The following is an 18,858-nucleotide window of genomic DNA, read 5'->3' on the forward strand; positions in this document are numbered from 1 at the left end:
CTCCGCAGCATGTGAGATCTTCCCAGACCAGGGCTCGAACCCATGTCCCCTGCATTAGCAGGGAGATTCTCAACCACTGCACCACCAGGGAAGCCCCTTTACTGTATGTTTTATGATATACTTGGGAAACATACTATAATAGAATGTGAAGGCTGTGGTTTTTCTTTAACCTTGTTTTGAGAGTTCCATTCAAAAGGCTAGAAACTGGTTTCATGAATCATTCTTTCTACAGTTCTCACCAGAGGTTGGTATCAGAAGTGGTTAAAATGTCATTCAGAAGTCATCATTGGTGCCCTCTGGGTCTGTGTATTATTGAGCTCCCCTCGATATTATGAGTCTAATCAGTTTTTAGTGTAAACTCACTTATAAAATGTTAAATCTCCTCACGGCTAAAGGGATGTAACCCAAATGTATGGTGGGAAGATAGTGATGCCAAGCTTGTGGTGTAATGGAACAATTCAGACTCTCAGTTGGAACCAACCAAAGGTACTTGCTACTCTGGACCAGATGCTAAAGTCTTTGGAGAGAATCCATGCCCTCACGTGGACTGATAACTCTATAAAGTCATGATTTCTAATACTCATTTAGCTTCCTGAGCTGTTCAGAGTCCTTTAATCCCTCTCTTTTTCATTTGCAATGTTTATATCTTTCAGGCCTTCACCTTTCTCTCTCTCATCTCTATTCTGAGCAAAATTTATTGTCAAGCATTAGGCGAACATTGTACATGCTGCCAACTCCCTACTAGTCCCTCATTCCGATTTTTATCTTTTTTTCCTTTTGTTGGAGGCATCTGTCTCCTGTCTTCAAAAACAGCTACTCTCTTCTTCTGAATTCTCCCTTGTAGCTTTTATCTCCCTACATCCCTTTCCAGTTCCATTTTTGAAAATGTGATACCTTCTGTTTCTACTTCTTTATTCCTCAACTAGTCCACTGAGACCATTCTTGCCAATATCTCCTTGTTGCTAATCAGAGAACATCTTTAAATTATCTTGCTTGTCTTTTTAAAGGGTCTGGCATTTGACTACTGCTTGTTTTTTGGAATGCTTCTCTGTGATTTCCATGGTGCCTCCCTCTTCTGGCTTCTCTTTCCTGTATAGCAACTCCTCCTCAGTCTTCTTCTAAAGCATCTTTTCTTCTGCCTGTGCTTTGCATGTTAGTATTCCCTAGGTTTCTGTGGGTGGCCTTCTCACTCAGCATTCTCCCTGGAGAATTCCCACTCCTTCAACCCAGAAATCCATGATGATTCAGGTATATCCACTTTGGATCTTCTGAGCTATGAACCAGTTGTATCCAGCTGCCTTTCGGACATTTACATATGGATACATCAGAGGCATTTCTAAACCAAAGTGCCTAGAACCGAGTTACCGATTCAACTCAAAGTTACCTGTTGGATAACTCAAGCCGGAAACATGGGAGCTGCCTCTGGTTCGTTCTTCTTCCTCAGCCCCATGTTTAATCAAGTCCTGTCATTTTTACTTCCTGTATCTCAGTTGTCTGTCTCCTCCAAGCCAGCACACAGATTCCCCATTGCCATTCTGTTAGATAAAGTTCTCAGGATTGCTGTGTTGGATGACTGCTAACCATTTCGCAATCCCAGGTTCCACCCTTCAAAATTGAGTTAACGTCCCTCCTAGTCTAGGAGTTCCTTGCTGTTGCAGCGCTTATGACATTGTATCACTATATATTTACTTGTCTGATTATATATTTACTTAACTGGAGCTCCTCAAGTAAGTATCTTATTTTTGTAGCGTCTGTTTCTAGCATAGTGCTTGGTATTTAGTAGACAGTTAATGAATACTTGAATAAATGAATAATGAATGTACAAAGGAAAGAATACAAGCTTTTGGGTCAGACCAATCAGGACCTAAACTCTGCTATCTTGACCCTGAGCAAATTAATATATGTTTGGGAATTCCATTTCCAAATCTGAAAATGAGAACGCAAATGAGTTATTTTATGTGAAGTTCCTCAGTACAGTGCCTGGCACATTTTAGGTGCTTTGTAAATTGCCTTCTGAAACAAAGTAGCCTTTGTTGTTCATTGTTTTGTTTTGCTGCCTGGTACTACTTTTGCAAACTGAATTCTTTCTCTAATTTTTAGGGCCTAGGGAGAAAGATTCTGTAGCAAGGTCTCTTCTTCAGTGACAAATGTGACTTTTCAAAATGTGATAATATTTAGTCACCAACTGAGAATGAAAAAAAAAACAAAACTGCCTTTTCAAAGACACCTTGAAACCTCACCGACATTAATTCCCATTTTTCCGAGTGTGGCCTTGTCTCATCTTTTACACGTTTTTCATCTGTAGTGCAAATACAGCCACCACTGCTGGAAGGGCGAACTTAAAGTACCCTAGGATCTTGTCAAAGAAATACTCAATTTTGTTCAGTATTACTCTGCTTCCCAAAGTCGAGGACAGATTTGTATACCTTAGAAAGGTTTAAGACTACTGTTTGTTTTTCCTCACCAGAACCTCATAGTTAACGAGGAATTTCATTAGCCTGAACATCCCACTTTTAAGTATATCATGTATGTGGTGGATCTTACTGACCTTTACGCCTTCGTCCACCCTTTAGGGGTCGCCAGAATCAGAAACACCTATTTCACGTGAGTAGGTTTCACGTTAGTAGGGTCAATACTGTTGTTTTCCTCATTGCTCAAATGGTAGCCCAGGAAGTGTGTGAAAAATAAATATGTGCAGACTAGCTCAGTCTTTGTTGTGGAATCGGACCGTTAACTCTTAAGTGTAAGCCTGTGTGTCAGTTACCTTCGAATGGAAGACTCCAGAAGAGAGGATCCCTCTGCTTTTCCCGGGGGGCAGGCTGGCCATTTAAAAGTTGCCAGGGCCGCGTCCGCAGGACCGGCGTCAGTACAGCGCCCGCTCCAGGGCCGGGCCGGCGCCTCCACGGATGCTCGCAGAGCCCGGGCAGCGGTGCCACCTTCCCCGAAATCCCCGCGCGCTGCTCCCGCAGCCCCCTGACAGGTCCCTACCTGCGCCTCGGAGCGAGCGGGCGCCGCAGCCGGGGAGAGGGAGGGGGAAGGGGAGGAGGGACGGACGACGCCAGCCGCCGCGGAGCCGCCCGCCGCAGGCCATTTGCCGGCGGGAGTCCTGGAGGGTGGCGGTGTGGCCGAGGGGCCATCGCGGACCTCGGGCGGCCTGGGCGCAGTCCTGGGCCGCGCCTCTGCTCGACCTCGCCGGAGCCGGGGGGTGGGCCACGCGAAGGTGACTTCAGGGAGACCTTGCGGTGCCGCCCTGGGTCGCGCCTCCGGGCTGGGCTGGAGTGGAGGCGGAGGAACAGGCCGAGCGCATTCCTGCTGGAGCCTCGAGGAGCGCTGGGCGGAGCGCGCTGCCGGGGAGCCCCGGCCCAGGTGGGTGAGCGAGTGCCTGCGCCGGGGCAGCTCGGGGACGCCCGGGGACGTCCGGGGACGCCGGGGAGGGAAGGAGGAGGGTGGCCCGACGAGATCCAGGGATGTAAGTGGATCCAAGAAGAGTTGGGCGCGAGTGTGTGGAGCGGAGCGCGGCCGCGGGCGTGTGGGGAGGGGTGCGCGAGGCCGGGGACCTTGCCCGCCCGGCCGGCTGTGTGTTTGCATCGGTTCCTGCGGGAAGAGCCGCTGAGGGGTAAAGCACGTGAACAGATATTATTTTCGGCTAAATACTGGTAGTAGGTCAGGTAGGGCCGGAGTGGGAGGAGTGAGGCACTAAAAGACATTATTGTCCTAAATAACCTTACAAGTTAGTGATTTTTCGCGTGTCTCAGCCCTGGCAGACATTGAGATGAACTTACCATCCGCTGTTCAGAGGCCGCTAAAATTCCCTAAAAAAAACGAGGAGGGGAGATGCTTGAGTGGATTGAGAAGAGAAAGGGAAATTATACTGGGGTCGGGGAGTGGGGAGGTGGCTTTTAACTTTGTTTTGATTAGGGATTTTTGATTACTCATAGGCTTCCTTTGTAGCCCAAACCAGTGGAGAATCATGGTCCCCAGCATTCACAGCATGTGGCTAGTTTCGTGTTTTCTGTTGTGCAGGTTTTTTTCTGGATTTGGAGGGAGGGTGGTACTAAGGAGGGGAAGATGCTAGGGAAGAGCTTTTCCAGCTTTTGAGGGTTATTAAAGCTATTAAAAGTTCCTTAATTTTAATTAGGTTCAAAGACAGAATGAAGGCATTTCATTTAGAAGACAGCATTGCTTAGCAGGAGTCTTTTGCAAAAGAGAAAAATGCTTGAAATGCGTGTTGGTGGAGTAATGTGTAGGCTAGAATATAGGGATCTAAATATAAATTTTCTTTTCAGTTTGAGGACACACCACAGTTAATCTCTGGTCCAAATAATGTTTGACCTGGAAGCTGATGACTTCGCAAGTTAGCTCAGCTTGAATTGAGTAGATGTTTAATCTGAACATGAAGACCCAGAGAGCTATTTTAGCCTTTGTCCCAGTACTACTTTTTACTAGATTGGGGGCCTAAAGGGATTTGTATCACCGTGAATATAATTGCAGTACTCTAGTCTTCCCTCTTTAGGAGCTCTTTAAACATTAATTTTAGGGGATTTCATTGATGGTGAAAGTGAACCCCATAATGGCCCTTCCCGTAGTTGTGCACTGTGCAGAACAGGGAGAAATTAAAAAGCTTATTAGGTTTTCCATATTAAAAGCAAATGCATCTACCGATAATCAAGGTAGTATATAAATATGATCCAAGCACATATTAAATATTATACATACTTCATAAAATAATTATGCAACACCATACTTTAAGCTCTATGTACAGTTTTTGACTTTGTCATTTACATTCTCTTAAAAAGGATTGTGATTTCTGGTTGTGTAGTTATCATTGTGTAATATCAGCTCCATGAAGATTATAAGAAAACTTCTAATTCCTTTAAAAAGTAGGAATTTAGAATTTTTACTTAGTCCACATTATTCCTGAATTTTTAGCTTGTTGTGTATATGATCCAGAAATATACTGCTACAACTTAGTTTTGGAAGCAGCTGGGACATAAGTTAAATAAATGTGAAGTTTGTGTAAAATGAAGCTGGTTTGCGTTTTGGTAACTTTTGTGAAGTTTTTGAACAGAAATACATAAGATTTTAATTAGTAGCGTGAAGTGTGTTTGTGTGTATGTATTAGCCTTGTGATGCTTGGTATGACCCAAGATCTATCATCATGAGTTTTTGTATCTCACGATAGTACCAAGACTGTAACCTGGATGCAGCTGTGTTTGTCTTGTTCACTGCCGTTTTCCAATCAGAGAGCAGTGTCCGACTTCTACTTTAGCTAATGAGTTTTGAATGAGTTATAGGCAGACATAATTTTCCTCTCATTTTAACTTCAGAGTGTTAAGGATGTAACCCCTATACAACTTTATAATGGTGCACCATAGATTTGATATCTATTACTTTATGTAAAATTTTCCCCTTAATTCAGTAAGTATTTACAGAATGTTCATCTTGTCAGATACTGCTGCACCAGCCTGTCTTCATAAAACTTAAGAGATTACTGCAGGAGCCAGATGACTGTGACTAGGTTCTTACAGAAAGCACAACATAGGGGGAAGAGAAAGGGATGAATTCCAGCAAATAGGTCATTAAGACTGGAACAGAGTGGGATAGGTAACGAGAAAGTCAAGGCTAGATCAGTAGAAGCAGGGTCGGTCTTCTTGAAAGACTTTGTAAAATATGCCTGAAGAGTTTGGATTATTTTGGGCAGTTAGAATCACTGAGAGATTTTAATCGGCGGGGTGGGGGGGGGAGATTTAATCAGATTTGTTCCTCATGAGAAGGATTAGAGGGCAGGCCTGAAAGCAGAGTGGCCAGGTGCAGGAATTCGAGAGAGAGAATCAGAGTCTGAGCCTAGTTGGTGGCTGTGGAAAAGGAAAGGAAGATACAGAGCAGAGAGAAGAGAGACTTTGAGATACACAATATGAGTAGGAGCTGATCATAGATTGAGTGTGAGGAATGAAGCCGGTAGAGTTAGATGACCCCACATTCATGGCATAAGTCACAGGATAGAAGGTGGCTGAAGTAGGGAGGAAAGGGGAGGATGAGTTCACCTTTGAACACGATGACATCTGAATAAGGTCATCCTGACTTGTCCGATAAAAACTTGGGAATCTTTAGTACTGGGAGCCACCTGATTAAACATGGTGATCGAGGCTGAAGGAGTAAATAATAATACTAGGAGAAGTGTCGTTTAAAGTTTGAAATCAAACGATGAATACTGTCTGTGGAAGAAAGAGAGCCAGTGGAATGCACTGAGGAAAAGCAGCCTGGGGGGCCAGGGGACAAAGAGGTCCAAGAAGGTGAAGTAGCAACTGAAACGCAATCTGTTCGATTTGGTAGCCAGGTGTCTTTGATGGGGGAAGTTTTAGAAGCTTGACAGCATGAAGCCTGACTGCAGTGAGCAGAGGAGTGAGTGGGGAGTAGAAAGTAAAAATAATGAAGATAGACTGGGGTTCAGTATCTGTAGACAGTCCGTGAATAATAACAGTTTTGTTCCTTTCTTTCAGTCCTTATACCTCTTATTTATTTTTCTTCTTTCTACTCTACTGGTTAGGGCCTTCAGGACAATGTTGAACAGCAGCCGAGGTGGTAGGAATCCATGTTCATCCCTGGTATTTAAAAGGAATCTAATGATTCCATGTTGAGAAAGATATTTGGTGCATACCATTTATCAGGTTAATGAAGTTCCCTTTCATTCTTATATTGTTGAGTTGTTTTTTTTTTTATCATGAAAGGGTGTTGAACTTATCAAATATTCATTTACCAAGAGAATCATGAGGTTTTTCTTTTATTTGTGAAGGTGGCAAACTATAGTTTCAGATTCTTTTTATTGATAAGCCATCCTTGTGTACCTGGACTAAACCTAACCTGTCATAATGTATTATTTTTAACATTCTCCTCAGTTTGGTTTGTTTTGGTTTTTAACATCTGTTTATAAGTGAGATTGGCTTGTAATTTCCTTTTTTTGTTCTGTCCTCATCAGGGTTTATTATCAAGGTTACACTGGCCTCATATAGTGAGTTTGGGAGTATTCTCTCTTTTGCTGTTCTCCGGAAGAGTTGTATAAAATTGAAATGGTCTGTTCTTTGAAAATTTAGTGGAATTTTCTTATAAAACCACCTTTGTGAGGTTTTTTTTTTTTGGACCAATTAGATGTATCTAATGGTTATAGTGCTATTTTAGTTTTCTGTTTCTCTTTGGGTCAGTTTTGACAAGTTACATCTTTCGAGGAATTTTATCATTTCCATTTAAGTTTTGAAATTTGTTTGTTATAAGGAAGTTCATAATATTCTTTTATTGTCTTTTTAACTTATGTTCATTCTGTAATTATGTATTCCCTTTTCTAATCTTCTTCCATTTTCTTTCTTCTAATGTTTATTTGGCTATTTCCAAATGAATTTTGCTCTGTTTGTAAGATCAGTCTCATTAAGGCTTTGTTTATTTGATTATTTTTCAAAGAACTGTCTAGCTTTTATCTATTTTATCTTTTTCTTTTAAATTTCTGTAGTTATCTCTGTCACTTTTCCTTGAGTTTATTTTCTTCCTAGTATCTATACATTTATTATTCTCTGTCTCCTTAAATTGGATAATTTGTTCAAAATTTGTTCCTTTCCAGATTTCAATTCTAGATTTCAATTTTCAATACTAATTCTAGTATTTTGTAATATAGTGAATATATCACTGCTAACTCTATCCATTACTTTGATGATTTTATAGACTTGAATAATACATTTCCTAGACTTCATCATTCCAGACCGAGAACTACTACTGTATGTAGAGTACTGCCCTCCTAATATTTAAAATACCTAAAGTTTCTGGAAGGTTTTGACTACTTCCAATTTTTTTTTTTCTCTTACCCAACTTTCCTTGTTTTCATTGCTTGGCATTTCTCTCCATTTCTCTTCCCCAGCTGCTGCTCAGCTTCTTCCTCTTTTTCCCTCACCCCCTCTTTTCTACCCCTAGATACTTTGTGCAGTGGAAGAAGAATGATCGTCTTCCCTTGCCCTCTGCCCCCACTTTTTTCTTCTGTCTCCCGGTTTTCTACACTCTAACCACCGCCACCCCCCCAATACCTGCAGGATTTTTCCATTATCTGCTCAACATTGTTCATCTTGCTCTTTCCTTCTCCTTAGAACCCTGGCTCCAGCACCAAGGAGGAAAAAGAAGATAATTGGTGTCTAATTTTCTTTAGATGCTCAAAGGTTCATCATTATGTACCTGATGATTTTTGTTATTCCTAATACAGTCCAACCGATGGCAAAGTTAGGGAGAGTATAGGGCAGGCGTAGGAAGATGGCATAGATGGTAGAGTCTGAGCTCCTATTACCTGGAGTCCTGAAATATGGGCTCTGGCATTCGTGACTTTTTCCTTGCTGTCTGACTCTGGGCCTCACATTGCTCCTGGGTAACAGGGTTATTAACACAGACCCCTTCTCCCTATTTCATGAGTTGCTGTGAGACTCAAATGAGATAAGGATAAACCCATCAGTTTTATGTTAAGACAGTCTTCCCGAGCTCTATTTTCAGAAAAATATCTTGAAAGGATTTTTTGCTCAATTCAGGGACAGAGAAGTGGTGTTCAAGTGTTTTGTGGCCTGGGGTGCTGGATCAGAGAAACCCTGGTGGGAAGCAGCCGGTGGTGGTAGGAATGACCAGAGCACTGGAGCTCCGCCCAGTGGTTGAAAGGGATTCAGAAGAGGTGTCTGTCCTCTGGGGAAGGGAGCTCAGAGCCTCCCCGGGTGGAGAAGTGGACACGTTGTTATGTCCAGTGGTTGGATCCTAAGCTGCAGTGATACCATCTGTTCCTTTACCTATCTTTTTATCTGCCACATTCATGACACTGTGCCTTTCTGAGGTACTTGAGAAATCACCCTTCACTTAAAATGCTGGTATGAGGGAGATTTTGTTGTTCTGGGTTCTGGACAACTGAATTGCAAATGAAGTGTGGGAATATAATTCTCCTTAATAAAATTTCTTAGAAATGATTTAACTTTGAATATTTTCTTCACTTAATTTTGTTACTTTATTTTGTGGTATGGATGAGTTGTTTAAAATCACAGAGTCAGACTCAATCTTAGATTGTAGAGCATCTACACGTCTGGTGATTTTCAGGTTTTATTGGGTGCTAAAGTAGATGCCAGTGTACGAGAGAAGTAAAAGTAAAAGCACCTCCTCATCCACTAAGGTGCCTCCATACAACACAGTTCGAAATGATTGTTACGGTTGATCTCGTCGCCTCCATTCTTACAGGTGAGAGTAGGGCCTGGAGAGAGGGTTCAATACCTCCCCGAGTTTATGTAGCTAGGAGGGGCTACACTTAGAGCCAGATCCAGGGATCTGCCTCCAAATTCAATGCTGAAGAACAACACACTATATCACACACAGCTTGAATTAGGAAAATTCATCCGTTAGAGAAGACAGTCCACCTTGTTTCAAAGCTGATGTGGACATTTATAAGCTAATTTCTCGATTCGACAAAAGGATACCAACTTTAAAAATAATCAGATGGCCAAGAATATGTCAGTGTCTTTGGATTATGCACAGAATACCTGTATTCCAGGTTCGCAACAGGAAACACTCTCCATCTTTTTGTGAAAATTTTGCTTAGTTGAGGTCACATTTTTGGAATATATAGAATTTATCCATGTCTCTAAATGTTCTAAATTTTATCCTAAAATTAAACCATCAGAATGCTACAGCCTGGGCTATATTTTCTTGATTTTCTGAAAAATGTCCCTCACTGAATTTTAAGTTGGAATTACACCCTCCATTTCTATTCAGGGGCATTTCAAAACAATTTAGCTTAAGTGGCATTATTGATTATTTTGCCCTCAAATACTCTTAATCCCCTATATATTACCCTGAATGAGAAATGAGAGCTAAGGACAAGGAGGGAGTTTGTTTTCCCTAAAGAAGTGATATATTTTCTTCCTTGTGGACAATTAAAAGGGCATATTGTATTTCTCTTTCTGTTTTGGCCTTAAGAGAATTCAGAGCCAGATTTGAGGCTTGTCCATGGTATCTGTGTAGACGCCATCACTTGTAGGTCTTACCCCATTATTGTATCAGAAGTTGTTCTGTGTTTTCATAGCCTCCCAGTTTGGAAATCACTGGATTACAACGTTCTCTTGTGAATTGGTTGCACGTGGCTGTGCCCCAGAGTGCATTCAGATGTGATGATGATAATTTGGGGATTTTTCTGCAAGTAGTAAGTACTAAGTAAATAGTTGTTAAAACATTAGGAACAGATTTGTACTTAATACTGTGGTTTTATTTTATGTGAAGAACATATACATTTTGATATTAGTTGACTTTGTAGTAGATCATTTCAAGGACCCAACTTAAGCTATGTGATATGTTACAACGGGAGCCTTTTATTTTTCATGTCAATGCAAATCAAACTGTTTATTTTATATTTGGAGAAAAAACTTTTAATTATTTTATTTGTGCTAGAATTTGCATAGCATAAAATTTATCATCTTAACCATTTATAAGCGCATAGTTCAGTGACACTAAGTACATTCATATCGTTGTGTAACCATCACCACCATCCATCTCCAAAACCCTTTTCATCTTCCTAAACTAAAACTCTATACACATTACACAATAACTCATCCATCATTCCCCTCTTCTCCTAGCCCTTGGAAATCATGCTGCTACTTTCTGTCTCTCTGAATTTGACTACTTTAGGAGTCTCATATAAGTGGAATCATACAATATTTGTCTTTTTGTGAGTGGCTTATCTCAGCATGATTCCTTTAAGGTCCATCCACGTTGTAACATGTGTTAGAATTTTCTCCTTCTTTAAGGCTGAATATTATTTCATTGTATGTATATATACCACATTTTGTTTATCCGTGCATCCATCAGTGTTGTATTTGGGTTGATTCAACCTTTTGGCTGTTGTAAATAATGCTGCTGTGAACATGAGTGTACAAGTATCTCTTTGTGTCTGTGCTTTTAATTCTTTTTAGCATATACTCAGAAGTGGAGTTGCTGAGTCATGTGGTAATTCTATTTTTAATTTTTTGAGGACTCGCCATACTGTGTTGTGTAGTGGCTGCACCATTTTACATTCCTACCAACAGTGTGCGAGGGTTCTAATTTCCCTACATCCTTGCCAACACTTTTTGTTTCCTGGGTTTTCTTTTTGTCTTTATAGTAGCCATATAATTGGCTGTAAGAAAATAATTTTTTTTTAAGTGGAGTTAACCATGTTTGCTATCCAGATGTTGACCCCAAGGTTGCCAGACTCTACACTGGCTCATAACCGCCCTGCAGAGCAGTGCTTTCTCATTATTTTTCAAACCATTCAGAAGTTACCCTGGTTCAAGTGTAGCGGAGGGTGCACAGTGCCAGTTCTCCTTAGTCCCTTGTTTCCCCTTCAGTCAGTAAAAAACAACTGCACAAAGCAGGGATGTGGTTTCCATGGACTGTAGACTTGGTTTAAGTTCATATATCTGTATTATACTTTTATGTTATCTTTCTGTACTTTAGATACCAAATGTCGATTTGCTGTTGTATTTGGAAGGATAATTGCTCAATTGAAAAGAATTTTATCTTGTCTACAAAGGAAAGTGAAAGTGCAGGTATGTTTGAATGGTGGTAGATATAAAATATGAGACAAGGAAATTGATATACAGTTGACCCTTGAACAACGTGGGTTTAAATTGCACAGATTCACTTACATGCCAATATTTTTGAATAGTAAATACTACAGTATTACATGGTCCGTGGTCGGCTGAATTAGCAGATGTGGAGGAACCTTGGATACAGAGGGTGCGCTATAAGTTATACATGGATTAACCCCTGCATTGTTCAAGGATCAACTGTACTTGAGAAAAATCAAGCCTACCTTCACTTGTACAAGGGAACTAATCAAGGAAAATATGTGTTACTCAAAATCAGAGCACGGTTATCCTCGGTGTTAGAATTGGACAGGTAATTTAACATTCTATAATGAAATTATTAGATCTTTAGCCGTTTTTAGGAGTATAAAATTTCTATAAACCTTGAAGTCAAAGGAAAATTTTAAAAGTAAGATGAAAACATGGGAAAATGTAACCACAAAATTATAAAAAGGGATCTTAGAGGTTACCTAATTTTTCTCCATTTGCAAGAATCTTCTCTCCAACTTCCTGCCAGCCAGATGGTCCCTTTATGTACCATGTAAACACTGCCATCGATGGACATACAGGCAGGGGGTGCCAGTGGTTACAGGCTTGGAGCTTGAGTCAAACCCAGACCTGGGTTCGAGCACCGGCTCCATCGTTTACTGGTCCTGCGATCCTAGGCAGGTCGTGTCATCTCAATGAGCTTGAGTTTCCTCATTGTTAATAATACCTACCTCATAGGATTGTGGGAGGATTACATGAGGTGGCACACCAAGTATTTACCATAACATCTGGCATATAGTAGACATACCTAGATGTTAGCTCTTGCGCTTCTAGCTGCTACTACTACTCTTATACATGAATAATCTTTCAGGGCCACCCAGTCTACTGTAGGAAAACTATAAATACTAGAAAGTTAAAACTTACATTAAGGCGAGGTTTTTTCTCTTCTTTTCTTTTTTTTTTTTTAATTCATGGTTTCAAGTTTGTGCTCTGCAGCATCACAAAAAAGTGAAAGGAATTACCTCTTGTGACAATTCATCAGCTTTTGGAGAGACCAATAAATTTCTTCCCCAAGCCAGGCATCTCCAAGTTCCTTCAGCAGTTATTCCTGTGTCAGGCTTTCCAGATCCTTACTCTTCACCGATTGCCCTCAGGTTTTGTGTCCTCCAGAAATGAGCCTGGCGTCCCACATGAAGTTGGGGCGCAGAGCATGGCCCTTTGCAGTTGGCTTTCCGTCCCGCTCCCGGGAAGGAACCTCTAGGGCTATGATGGCCTCCCCAGCCCTGAGGGGTGGACCCTGCCTCTCTGGCCTCTCCGGCCTCTCCTTTGCTTCACTCTTGCCCCACTCGCTTTGTTCTGAGGACGGTGGCCTCCTGTTGTGCCACAGACTCGCAAGCCCCTTCCTACCTCAGAACTTTGCTCTCCCTCTGCCTGAAGCACTCTTCTCCTGATACTTGCTGTCCTCTCCCTCACCCTGGCCTTTAATCCCGTGGCGCTTGCCCGGTAAGCCCCTGGCCACCCTGGTTCCTGGGACTCGCTTTCCCCTCCCAGCTTTATTTTTGTTGTTAGTGTTCTCCACCACCTAACACACTGTGTATTTCACTCCTTTACCTGTTTCCACTTGGTAGACTGTAAGTCCTCTGTGTGCAGGTATTTTTGTCTGCTTTGTTCACTGCTGATTCCCTGCAGCCTGGAATGCCCGGCATGGTGTAGGTGGTTGATGAATATTTGTGGCATGAAGAGCACAATGGGAGGATTGACTCCCCTCTGTGAAGAAGTTGTGTCATACTAGGCTGGGAAGGGGTGCTTGGGCACCAGTTGACAGTCATGGGTCCTTTTTTGTTTTGTTTGAAAAAATCGGAAATTTTTTTTTTTTTTAGAAGATGTTGGGGGTAGGAGTTTATTAATTAATTAATTTTATTTTTGCTGTATTGGGTCTTCGTCTCTGTGCGAGGGCTTTCTCTAGTTGTGGCAAGCAGGGGCCACTCTTCATCGCGGTGTGTGGGCCTCCCACTATCGCGGCCTCTCTTGTCGCGGAGCACAGGCTCCAGACGCGCAGGCTCAGTAGTTGTGGTTCACGGGCCTAGTTGCTCCACGGCATGTGGGGTCCTCCCAGACCAGGGCTCGAACCCGTGTCCCCTGCATTAGCAGGTAGACTCTCAACCACTGCGCCACCAGGGAAGCCCCGGAAAAAATGTTAAAGTGTACTTAAAGAAGGAAAAATTAGAAGCCATGTTCATTATTTTAAGACTTTGGGAATTTTCCAGTCACTTTGGTTGCTTAATCAATATTTTATTGAATACATAACCTTATTTGCTCATAAGAGTTTTGTTTTGTAAAGATCAATATTGGTCATTAAAACAAGGATATTTATTCTTTAAGTATAACTTAACAGAGCTTTCCAAGTAGTGGGCTTAAGAGTAATGATCTTTTCAACCCTTAGAATGGCCAGAGCCCCAAATCAGGTGCTTGGTCTCTCCTGTGTGCCACACAAAGGTTGTTTTCCATGTGTGCCAGGACTTGCAAAACTTGGGAAGCACTGCTTTAGACACATAAAATGTTTTCTTCAGATGGAGTTAAAATTTGCTGAGCTGTGATTCAAGCATATTTTAGTCATCCCCTCCCCCCCGCCCAGTTTGAGAACCATGAGAACACTTGTCAAAACAGAATAAAACATCAAAATTCTGTAAAAGCAAAGTTATTGTCTTTGTGGACTTAATGATGTTCAACAAAATGATATTTCCAGAGACAGAGCTGAAGGCATTAAAAGAGGGGAGTTGGGGATAGCGGTGTAGCTATGCAGTGGCATAGTCCTCAGCAGTGAAAAGGAAAGAACTGCTCATACTTGCAGCAACATGAATGAATCTGAAAAACATTATCCTGAGTGAAAGAAGCCAGACACAAAGGAGTACACTCTGCACGATTCCATTTATTTGAAGTACAGGAGCAGACAGACCTAAAGCATAAGTTACAGAAATCAGAGCAGTGGTTTGCAGGGCTGGGGACAACAGGGAGAGTGAGGGGACCTGGGGGAGGGAGAGAAGAGAAATGGTCTTTATCTTTATAGCGGTGCTGGTTATGTGGGGTGTACATTTGTGACTGTTCGTTGAACTCTACATTTAAAATTGATGTATATAATCTCTCAATAAAGTTAATTTAAAAAATCAGAGTTGGTAGGGCGTTACCTTTTCTAGTTATTTTCACCAACAGAACTATCGGCTACAGAGCCCTTGAATAACATCTGAAAATAAGATCTGTTTAGATTATGATTAAACTTCTCTGCTTTTAAAAATGGTTGTTTACCTCCTGCGGGATTATCTCTAAAAAAAAGAAATGTATTTCGGGGATACATAAGATATATAAATCTGTGGCGAGTGATTACATAAGAGTAAAGCTATTTTTAGGTAGAAGCTTTGCAGCCATGATGCAGCAGGAGCGTGCTTAACAGAATCTCAGATCGGGTTCCTATAGTAGACGGCTGAGAGAGCCATGCGTGCTGCACCATAGGAGGGTACCTTGTAAGCATCATTTTGCGTTTGATGCAATGCAGATTTTTCACAACTGCGATTTTGATGCAAAAGTTTGCAAACATCAATTCCTAAATAGACACATTTAAAGATATTTTGCTAATTGTAAAATTATGAGAGATTTATGAAAGACACACACAAACATACATATATATATATATATATATATATATATATATATATATATATAAAATATAGAGCTATTTTCTATAAAGCATAGGGAAGAATATAAACACCAGAGCCCAGCAACCACTGGCAGGAGGTTTTGGTTTGTCTTTGTTTGTTTGTATTGGCAAATACACAAATACAGCAGGCACTGCAGTTTGATATCCTATGTTGTTTTCAGTAGCATCAGAGTATTTTTCTTTGTCATACATATTCTTCGAAAATATGTTTGAGTAAGAAATGTATTATTTTGGCTCCCATTGTCAGTGAGTGAGTGATCTTTTCACTATGCCCTTACTATTGCTAAATATTCTCATTTTTCCATAGCTTTATTGAGGTTATAATTGACAGACAATAAATTGCACACATTTAAAATGTAGTTCAGTGAGTTTTGATGCACGTTTACGTTGTAAACCCATCATCACTTTCAGGATTAGGAATATTTCTATTACTTCCAAAGGTTTATTCCTGCCTGTTGTGGTACCTCCTCCTCTCCCTTCTACGCCCGTCCACAGGCAGCTGTTGATCAGCTTTCTATCACTAATTAGTTAGTGCTCCGTAGGCATTGTCTAGAATTTTACATATATGGAATCATGCTTTTATGGGGGTGGAGGAGGTTCAGCTTCTTTAATAATGATCTGCAGATTTATCCATGTTGTTGCTCGTAGCAATAGTTCATTCTTTTTTATTGCTGAATAGTGCTCCATTTTATGGCTGTACCACAGTTTATTCACCTGTTGATGGACATTTGGATTGTATCCAGTTTTTGTGTGGAGTTTTTGTGTGGACATAACCTTTCATTTCTCTTAGGTATCAATAAATACTTAGGAGCAAATAGAATGGCTGGATCATATGGGAAATGCATATTCGTGGGGGCTTTTTTTTTAGTTTGTTTTTTAATTAAAAAAAACTATAGCGTTTATATAACGTAAAGTTAACTGTTTTGAGCATAAGGTGCATTGGCATTTGGTAATTCACAATGTTGTGTAACCATCACTCTATCTACTTCCAAAGCATTTTCATCCCAAAAAAGAACCCTGTACCCATTAAGCAGTCACTCCCCGTTTCCACCCCTGCCCCCAGCCCCTAAAAATGACTAATCTGTGTTTTGTCTCAGTGGATTTGCCTGTTTGGGGCATTTCTTATAAATGGAATCATTGCGTGTGTGAGCTTTAGTGTCTGGCTCCTTTAGCCTAATGTTTTCCAGCATCGTGTGCATCGTAGCATGTATCAGTACTTTATCTTAATGACTGAATAGTATTCCATTGTATATATACAACACATCTTATTCATTCATTCATTTATGGACGTTTAGGTTGTTTTTACCTTTTGGCTATTGTGAATAGTGTTACTTTGAACACTTTTGTACAAGTATTTGTTTGAACATGTTTCAGTTTTTTGAGGTATATACCTAAGAGTGATTTTTCTGGGTCATGTGGTAATTCTGTGTTTAGCTTTTTTTGAGGAACCACCAAACTGTTTTCCACAGCATCTGCACCATCTTACATTCCCGCCATCAGGGCACAAGGGTTCTTTTTTTCCCCATCCTCACCAACACTTACTGTCCTAGTGGCTGTAAGGTGATACCTCATTGTTACGATTTGCATTCTTCTAATGACTAAAGATGTTGAGCCTCTTTTCATATACTTGTTGGCCATTTGTATATGTTTGGAGAAATGTCTGTTCAAGTTCTTTGCTCATTTTAAAATTGGGTTGTGTAAAAAATTTTGGTCAAAATAAATACTCCATGAGGACATTGCATTTATACATATACACAGTTTTTCCATAAAAAATTTTTATTTAGTTATTGAGAACATATCTTCTTTGATACATTTTTTCCCTTAGAGGTTCATTTAAAAAAAAAAAAAAACTAGTTCTTATAGTTCATTATTCAAACATGGTTTAGCCGAGACATGTTCAAAGCAGCTGTAATCTTCTGTAGGGCAAACATCCCACACTAAATTGTTTTTTCATATCTTCAATTTTTTCTGTCTTACAGCAGTATTTTCTGACAAAGGAATATATCTTAGTTTTTCATCACACTATTTTCTGTCTACTATTTTTTTTGTAATTTGAGAATAAGTATTTCCTCAAGTGACTTGTAGCTTTTTGTCTTTTCTATTAAAAACCATTAAAGGAGTTGCTAAACATTTGATTACATTTAGTGAAGAAATTGAAAAGGTAAAGCTCTGGACTGAATGTCAGGTAACTTTAAACATCACTGAAGAAATTTGGGGAAGTTTATCTTCACCCTCTCGATGCTTAGCTTTTAAATGTTGAGACAAATGTCATGACTTCATGTGCTCATTAGTTTATATCTCAAGGCATAATAATAACCCATAAATAGAGGCTGACCTGCACACATCCATATTTCTATGTATATGTATCCACATCCATATTTCATACGGTCTTCTGGAGAACTGGCTTATTGTCATCTGATTGTATGTGATCTGTTTTTACCAGGGTAGCTGACAGAGCTCCCACTGGCAGTAGAAGCCTTTGCTGTATTCCCTTCGTTCACTTTGTTAGCATCGTTAGTATCTTTGATCTGGATTTCCTTTGTAGTGCTCTTTACGTTATGGGTGTATTTGGTGAATTAACTGAAGCTAGATGATACAGTCTGTAAGTCCTCGTAACCAGCTCTCATGAACTGCAGTGCATCACGATACCCTGGAAGCAGTTGCTTCTGTCAGCCTCTGAGTGGTAGTCTCCACTCTTCCCCGAAGTTACTGTGCGTCCTGCACTTGACCCTGGACCAAGTGACCCGTGGACCATGTGGAGGCACCGTTGTGAATCTGTATATATCATATCTGTATATGTAACATTTGGTCTAATATTTTTACAAAAGTAAATATAAAAGACTTTATAATATTCCTATATCTCATGGGTACACACACTCCACTTTGGAGACTGTAAATGAAGGCAAGTAAAGAACCATTGAAAAGCTTAAAAGTAATGATGGGTTTGCATTTTAAATAGGTGTACTGGGCAGGAATGTGAAGTGTCTTTTTGTCTTTTTCTCCTTCTAGACTATAATCTCCTTCCAGGGATTAACGAATCTCTTCTTCTGTTGATACTTTGTATCCCTAGCAGTACCTTGAAATAGTAGTACGTGCCCAGCAAATATTTAACTAAACTGAAATTCTCCTGAATTGGCAATTCTTATCCAGAAGCCACATTAGAATAATTTGTGGAGTTTTTGAAACAACATCACATGTATTAGTGTTAGTATTAGCATTGAACAACAACAAACCCAAAGCCAAAGAACATGAGCTTAAGTTAGAGAATTTCTTTTTCACCTTAAAGAAGACGGGAGGTAGGCAGTCTGGGCCTGGTGTGGCAGTTTCAGGTGTCGGCGGCTGTTCCAAATACTAAAGTCTAGTCAGGAGGAAGGAAGCAAGCAAGCGAGCAAAAAATAGGAGTGTGCCCTGCCCTTTAAGGAGACCGGGTGGATTCCTTACATCACTTCCATTCTTGCAGAACTTAGTCATGTGGCCACAGCTGCCAGAAAGACTGAGCAATGGTGTTTCAGGTGGGAAGACTGAGCAATGGTGTTT

General features: G+C 40.6%; 1 protein-coding gene across 15 annotated transcripts in view; it reads left to right on the forward strand.

Moving 5' to 3' along the window:
• Positions 1-18,858, forward strand: part of OSBPL1A (oxysterol binding protein like 1A) — a 208,648-nt gene that overhangs the window by 89,864 nt on the left and 99,926 nt on the right. For 10 of the 15 annotated variants that reach the window (XM_029219688.1, XM_029219679.1, XM_029219694.1 and 7 more), the window contains one exon: positions 10,085-10,201. The exons of 2 other annotated variants lie outside the window; for them this stretch is intronic. In XM_029219688.1, the coding sequence (XP_029075521.1) occupies positions 10,085-10,201 (117 nt within the window). 3 more of the 15 variants (XM_029219766.1, XM_029219775.1, XM_029219783.1) reach the window with 3 other exon arrangements.

Source organism: Monodon monoceros, unplaced genomic scaffold (assembly GCF_005190385.1).
Source record: "Monodon monoceros isolate NGI ecotype Baffin Bay Population unplaced genomic scaffold, NGI_Narwhal_1 Super_Scaffold_1, whole genome shotgun sequence".
NCBI classification, from domain to species: domain Eukaryota; kingdom Metazoa; phylum Chordata; class Mammalia; order Artiodactyla; family Monodontidae; genus Monodon; species Monodon monoceros.